At 36.0% G+C, this 7,156-nt stretch overlaps 2 protein-coding genes across 2 annotated transcripts; one reads left to right on the top strand and one right to left on the bottom strand.

Annotated features, from left to right (window-relative positions):
- Window positions 1–223: 223 nt before the first annotated feature.
- On the bottom strand, window positions 224–4,367 carry LOC108380888 (uncharacterized). The gene is made up of 8 exons (XM_017637288.1): window positions 4,193–4,367; window positions 3,438–3,977; window positions 3,264–3,376; window positions 2,858–3,194; window positions 2,682–2,785; window positions 2,274–2,619; window positions 1,872–2,211; window positions 224–347 (listed from the first exon to the last, which is right to left on the bottom strand). Exons 2-8 carry the CDS (start codon window positions 3,771–3,773, stop codon window positions 304–306), a joined length of 1,620 nt encoding a protein of 539 aa, XP_017492777.1. The 5' UTR covers window positions 3,774–3,977; window positions 4,193–4,367; the 3' UTR covers window positions 224–303.
- A 530-nt stretch (window positions 4,368–4,897) lies between these two features.
- On the top strand, window positions 4,898–6,496 carry RpS8 (ribosomal protein S8). The gene is made up of 4 exons (XM_017637286.1): window positions 4,898–5,003; window positions 5,306–5,412; window positions 5,646–6,057; window positions 6,285–6,496. Exons 1-4 carry the CDS (start codon window positions 5,000–5,002, stop codon window positions 6,386–6,388), a joined length of 627 nt encoding a protein of 208 aa, XP_017492775.1. The 5' UTR covers window positions 4,898–4,999; the 3' UTR covers window positions 6,389–6,496.
- The last annotated feature ends 660 nt before the right edge of the window (window positions 6,497–7,156 follow it).

Below are 7,156 nucleotides of genomic sequence, written 5' to 3'. Positions count from 1 at the left end.
AGACACGACTCTCGCAATGAGGCTGAATGTTTTTTGGTTTTCCTGTAAAATAAAAAACAAAAAATGTTTGGTTAGGGCCTTTGTGAATTAAGGCAACGATATATTTGCATACTTTTATTTACAAAATTACGGAATACAATAAAAATAAACCACAATGTAAACTTACTATTAAAGGAATTCAAATACAATTAAACAAAGAGAAAAAATTAAAATTTTNCGAAATAAGTAAACGACGAAAATCGTCGAAAACTATGCAGTGCTGCCAAGATTTTTCCGTTTCCATCTCTCGAAAAACGTCTTGCATTAGACAAGACTCTCGCAATGAGGCTGAATGTTTTTTGGTATTCCTGTAAAATAAAAAAACAAAAAATGTTTGGTTAGGGCCTTTGTGAATTAAGGCAACGATATATTTGCATTCTTTTATTTACAAAATTGCGGAATACAATAAAAATAAACCACAATGTAAACTTACTATTAAAGGAATTCAAATACAATTAAACAAAGAGAAAAAATTAAAATTTACGCATAGTAGTACGCATGTGCTTAAAAGTTAGAATTAAAATAAACTTTCAATATGAAGTATGTATGGAATGCAAAGCAATAAATTCAAAATAAACCGATATATAAACTATTTACTTACACATGTGTATATATTCTTATTTGCTTAATTTGGTGGGCGTTGAAAGGTGCGCCGTTTATATATGCATGTACATATGTACATATATGTATATGTATATTCTTAAAGCTGGCGGAGTTTTCTTTTCGATCAAAAAATGTTACCACTCATTGTCAGCTTCGCACAAATAATAAGAGGTCAATAAAAGGCAAATTTTTGTGACTATTCTAGGATCTTTTTTGGTTAGAAAAGAAAGCTTGACTTTGCATTTATGCTCTCCAAACAGTTTTTTCATTGCTAACGCAACAGATAGCAAATAAATGTATCTGTGCCAACAAACGAAAGGAACTTATGTAACTAGTTTTGATAAAATTTGAATGTAGCATTTTGAAACGCTGAATTTGTATACCCTAGCAAAAGAAAGCCAGTAAATTGCCAATGCCCTACTTTCCGAGAATCCCTCTCAATAAGGGAAATATCGAAAAAATTCNGTTTTTTCATTGCTAACGCAACAGATAGCAAATAAATGTATCTGTGCCAATAAACGAAAGGAACTTATGTAACTAGTTTTGATAAAATTTGAATGTAGCATTTTGAAACGCTGAATTTGTATACCCTAGCAAAAGAAAGCCAGTAACTTGCCAATGCCCTACTTTCAGAGAATCCCTCTCAATAAGGGAAATATCGAAAAAATTTGAAAGCCCTAACCTTGGAAGTTCTTACTAGTTTATGAAATTTAATAAAAAGTTTTCAATACAAAAATGGATTCCTTTGCAGGAAACAGCAGGTAAGTAATTCACTGTTCTTGCTGGCAAAATATTACAAGAAATATTTTACCAGAAAAAAACTTGCAACTTGCACTCAAAATCAATTGTCTTTTGGCACTCTCTTACCCCTCCTATGCTAGTTTTTGCTTGCGACAACGCCAAAACATGAAAAGTCATAACAACTATTAAAAACTATCGCGTAAAAAAACAACTATTAAGAATTTAAACCTGACTTGAAATCTCTATTTTGGTACGATTTGGAAAAAATAGACTCGAACTTTGTTTTTACTTTACTTAAGCAGTTAAGGCTTTGCAACAAAAAACTATCGGTCCAAAATTTGTTAAATGTTTGCTCAAGTCTAAACAATTAAGAATCATGTAATTTCATCAAATATACCAAGCATACATATTCTTGACAATGAATACTGTAGTTCTTAAACTTATGACGATTTATATATTTTCAAATGAATCACAAGGCGATGGCATACTAGAAGATTGTTTTTGAGCATCCTCGAAATCCCACATGACCCGCATAAGTTTTCTCATAGCTTCATCCCTAAGATTGCTATTTAGTTTGCGAAGTTTAGTCGCCATCAGCGAGCAAAATATATCGCATTCGTTATTTTCGAAGGATTGCTCCACTTTTCTCAGTTTAGTCACTGTTGAATCGTTTTCCTCCCTGACAGTTTCATGCTTTCTTTTAGGATTTTGATTTTCATCTTCTCCGCCATAAGAATTTTCACATTCTTTTGCATCTTCATATTCTTCGTCTTGCGAGGTTTGCACAACAGTAATTTCCATCAAGGAATCATCACTTTCACAGGGGAACTGCGAAAGTAGAACATTGTTATACAATCATCAAGTAACATCGACTATGCTATTCGACTTACCGAAGAAATTTCATTGCTACATGTTTCGTTTTCCTGGCAGGTATCGTATACAAACTTCATAGCTTTTAAAAAACGCCAATTTGAAAAGTAAACTCGGTTGCTGCCGCTTGCGTGACTCTCCTTAATTTTTCTCAACTCGGCAGAACATTGCGTTCGTAGGCTCTTCCACTTTCTTTCTATATCACCCTTCTCCATACCCATGTTTTCAGCCACTTGGCAAATATCTTTTTCTCTTATGCTCTTGAGTCTGGAATCTTTTGTAGACTTGTCCCACAAAGATGGATGTTCTTTGTATTGTTGAATTAGTTGATAAATAGCTTGGGGGCTCCATTCCTGTTTTACTTCGCTAGAAGGAAAATCAAAAAAATATACAATTCACAACATTGACAGATAAAAAAAAATTATTACGTCGAAATAGGGAATTCTTCAAGCCTGGTTTTCTCTAGCTCACAATTCGACAAGGTCAGATGTGTATTCTCATCGTCTTCAGAGTCGTTACCCTGATCGAAAATCTAAATACATATTTTACATAATTTGTTAGTAATATTTCAATAAGAGGAAAAATTGAAAACTATTTTACTCACATAGCAATATTCTTTGCTTTCTTCCGCATTGCAGCTATCATACAGGAACTTCAGTGGTCTTAAGTAGCGCCAGTCCGAGACATACAAATCATCTATACTTTTACTTTTTCGCATTTTATTCAGTTCTGATTTGAATTGGGTACGTAGAATCCTCCATTTCTTTTTAATATCCTCTTTTGGTATTCCCATCAATTTGGATATCTGTGAAAGAGCTTCATCTTTTTTATAATTTATCTTAAACTCTTCATCATTTGGATTCCACAGCAACGGATGAGCTTCGAAATAGTGAATAAGTTCAACAATTCTCTCTTCGCTCCACTTATTATTTTCCACCTCACTGCCAGGAAGGAAAATTAAACCTTAGAAAGCCTCGAAACTGATAACAAAAGGAAAAAAGTGTATTTACCTTTTCTTACCATCTCCTGACGATTGGTTGCTTTCCTCATGTCCGCCCACACTTTTGTGATTTGTATCGACAATAGTTTCATTATGATCTGACTCGTCGCATTCCATTTTAAGCTATATTTAATAAGAGAAGTTATTGTAACAGTGATTCAATTTTAGCTTGCGAATTACTAACTGGGCTCATTGATTCCTTGATTGTTACTTGACTATGGTTACGTTTTTGATATAAAAAACTCATATAGCCAAAATATCGCCATGGTGAAACATACTCTTTGCCTGTCCTCTTGCTTGCCTCAATTTTATTCAGCTCAGATTTATAAATGGTGCGAAGACTTTTCCACTTTTTATCTATGATAGATTTTTCTACACCCATAGAGTTCGCTATGAAACGAATATCCTTTTGTTTTTTTCTCTTCATCCTATACTCATGTGAATGCAGATCCCACAGAGACGGATGCGACTTAAACAACTCGATTATTTTGATCATATCCTTTACGCTCCATTTGCCCATTTTTCTGCAACTGTTGAAAACCCTGTAATTTTTATATTTGTGTCGAAACGATTGTCAAGTATGTATTCCTCGCTTATTTAAAGGTGTATATGGGCTTGCTGATCGCTGTGAAAACGGATAGGGCACTTGGTTTGCTGGAGAGCTTTGGCAGCAGAATCGCAGGACTATGCGGTAAATCCAATTAAAATCCGAAAATATGCAAATCTGAAAACATGCATTTCACCCCTTANTAAAGGTGTATATGGGCTTGCTGATCGCTGTGAAAACGGATAGGGCACTTCGTTTGCTGGAGAGCTTTGGCAGCAGAATCGCAGGACTATGCGGTAAATCCAATTAAACCCGAAAATATGCAAATCTGAAAACATGCATTTCACCCCTTCGCATTTTTATTTGTAACAAAGAAATTGTATTTTTCCTACTTTAACTGTTTGCAGCAGTAATTAAATATATAAAATAAGCGCCTCAGTCTTTCCTATTTTCTTCCTTTGTAAAATGCAGAAATATGTACAACAAGATTGCCAGCAAGTTAATTAAAATGGATGGCCGAATCCAAGGCGCAATCAGTGTTGCCAGTTTAACTATTTTCCTTCTAGACTTAGCCAAAGAACGTAAATGTCTGGATTAACGTTTTGTGCATACGTTCTTTGATATACGTTGTTAGACAAATCGACGTGCAACCGCCATGTCATGGANACACAGCACAAATGGCTTGAAGCAAAGGGAGGTGTTTGAAGGTTTGACAAACCGCTTGTGTGGTGTATTTCGCTCTTAACTATTTTCCTTCTAGGCTTAGCCAAAGAACGTAAATGTCTGGATTAACGTTTTGTGCATACGTTCTTTGATATACGTTGTTAAGAGCGAAATACACCACACAAGCGGTTTGACAAACCAAGCGAAATTTCCCTTTGCTTCAAGCCATTTGTGCTGTGTATGGGGGTGTTTGAAGGTTTGACGGCGGTTTGTCAAACCTTCAAACACCCCCATACACAGCACAAATGGCTTGAAGCAAAGGGAAATTTCGCTTGGTTTGCCAAACCGCTTGTGTGGTGTATTTCGCTCTTTAGACAAATCGACGTGCAACCGCCATGTCATGGCGCGCTTCTATTACAATTGGCTGTCAAATATCGCAACTTCTATTACTGGCAAATGCCAAATATGCCAGGGCTGATTTTTTGACACGAGTTTGGTTTCTTTTTGCTTCCTTTCCTTCTCTGTTTCTACTCAAAATGGGTGAGTTCGGCTTTTGCCCGGTGCTAGAATTTTTCAAGAAAATCCCAATACATCGTGCTGTTAAAATGTGGAAACATTTTGAAAATGTTTATAAAGTAACCATTAGAATGTGAGGTATGATATATTCAACTTATTTCAATTGTGAAGTCGCCATTGACCAAATAAATTATGGGTGATTGGCAGAGACCAGAGCTGGAAATATCAGCGAAGTTTGAAGTGATAGTGTGCGGATTTTCTTGAAAATTCATTTGTAATTTTTGAAGTAAGAATTTGCAATCTAACATATTTAATTACATTCCTAGGTATTAGCCGCGATAGTGCTCATAAGCGCCGCTCCACTGGTGGCAAACGCAAGTCGCTCCGCAAGAAGCGCAAGTTTGAGTTGGGTCGCCCAGCAGCCAATACCAAGGTAAGGAAAAGTACTGCATCTTATGAGTTGCAATGTTGTATACTACTCACTCAACTAGGTATACTGATGATTAACTACGTTAACTGTAAGCGCGTTCAGTTCCCTTTGGACCTGTACAGTTTTTGATGAATGCATAATTATGTTCGGACTACTGATATACATAAATATATTACATACAACTTGTCATCTATTTAATAAAGCTTCGAGTAACCGTTATCAACTTTTCATTTTAGCTCGGTGCTCCACGAGTTCACAAAGTACGCACACGCGGTGGTAACACTAAATTCCGCGCACTGCGTCTAGAAACCGGTAACTTCGCATGGGCGTCTGAGGGCATTGCTCGCCGCACTCGTATTGCCGATGTTGTCTACAATGCCTCTAACAATGAATTGGTGCGTACCAAGACTTTGGTAAAGAACAGCATTGTTGTCATTGATGCCACACCATTCCGGCAATGGTATGAGTCGCACTATGTGCTGCCTTTGGGACGTAAACGTAATCCCAAACACCAGAAAACTGAAGATGAGAATGATGTACTGAATAAAAAGCGCAGTGAAAAAGTGATGAAAAAGTACTTGGAACGTCAAAAGTTTGCTAAAGTTGATCCTGCATTGGAAGATCAATTCATCTCTGGACGTATCCTTGGTAAGTGTGTTTTAAACAGAAACAGAAAAGATCGAATAAAAAATGATGTTAATATCTTAAGCGATCCAAACAATTTTATTGTACCAAACTTGTTCTAAGTGCGGTATAAGCCTGTTGGGCGTGATAATAGCTTGTCATAGTTACTCTGATTTTACTTTGAACTTTTCATCTTGTTTCTTAAGCATTTTTTATATTTGCTAATATTTAATTTTAATTGTATTTTACAGCCTGCGTATCATCCCGCCCGGGTCAATGTGGCCGATCTGATGGATACATTCTAGAAGGCAAAGAACTAGAATTCTATCTTAAGAAAATCAAGTCAAAGAAATAAACACCCGTCAAAATTCAACTGCAATTTGACTAAATTTCTACAAAAACTAAAAAATTAATGAATGCTGCGTTTTTTGTAACATTAAAATGTGTGTCGTAAAGCTGTTCACTCAAACTGTTTCTCAAACAACATAAACAAAAATTCATCTCATCTTTACTTTCACACTACTCACTACCTCATCTTACCTGCTTAAGTTTTCAGTTGCTGTTTTTAAATTTCTTTTCTCTCGACATTATCAAACAAAAGACTTCAATCAAAATTGTACCAGGTAAGTCTGCATCTGGTACTTACAGTTTGAAGCAATTACGACAGTTTTACAGGAGATGGCTACAGTCATGATATCTTCAAACAAGAAATCTATTTAGCATTTCTTATTAATTTAAAGCATGCAAGTGTTTTACTATTACTGTAGTCGGGCCTTGAAATTGTCGAGAGATACAGATGTTTCCATAAGACAGTTAAAGATATTTTCGGATCATATTAGGCAAATCCGATAAATAAATATCGGACGCACCTGGAAGGAGGCTGGACTTCCAGCAGCCTTCGTTTTGACACATGTTTGCACCCACTACGCTGTGTTCGTAACTTCGTTTATTGGTTCCTACTCGTACTTCTTGGTCTGTAAATTATTGCAGTATGAGGACGTCAAGAGTTTGATAACTATAAATCGGGTGTGCCACTTTTGATGGCGAAGAACTTTAGTTGTCTAATGAGAACTTTGTCACTGGCAAAACTTCGGACTGGATACTTGTAGGTTAAACGCCTGCC

This window comes from Rhagoletis zephyria, unplaced genomic scaffold, assembly GCF_001687245.7.
Source record: "Rhagoletis zephyria isolate East Lansing unplaced genomic scaffold, Rhagoletis_zephyria_1.1 Rzeph_scaffold_20721, whole genome shotgun sequence".
Lineage (NCBI taxonomy): Eukaryota > Metazoa > Arthropoda > Insecta > Diptera > Tephritidae > Rhagoletis > Rhagoletis zephyria.
Note: the sequence above shows the minus strand (reverse complement) of the source record. Positions and strands in the feature narration are given on the sequence as shown.

Bases quoted from the DNA above. Each gene is read 5' to 3' on its own strand.
- LOC108380888 (XM_017637288.1), bottom strand. From the start codon at position 3,773: ATGGGCAAATGGAGCGTAAAGGATATGATCAAAATAATCGAGTTGTTT. The intron at 3,377-3,437 runs GTTAGTAATTCG...TATTAAATATAG, and splicing joins TCAAGGAATCAATGAGCCCA to CTTAAAATGGAATGCGACGA. The intron at 2,786-2,857 runs GTGAGTAAAATA...ATATGTATTTAG, and splicing joins AAAGCAAAGAATATTGCTAT to ATTTTCGATCAGGGTAACGA.
- RpS8 (XM_017637286.1), top strand. The intron at 5,413-5,645 runs GTAAGGAAAAGT...TTTTCATTTTAG, and splicing joins GCCCAGCAGCCAATACCAAG to CTCGGTGCTCCACGAGTTCA. The intron at 6,058-6,284 runs GTAAGTGTGTTT...TGTATTTTACAG, and splicing joins CATCTCTGGACGTATCCTTG to CCTGCGTATCATCCCGCCCG.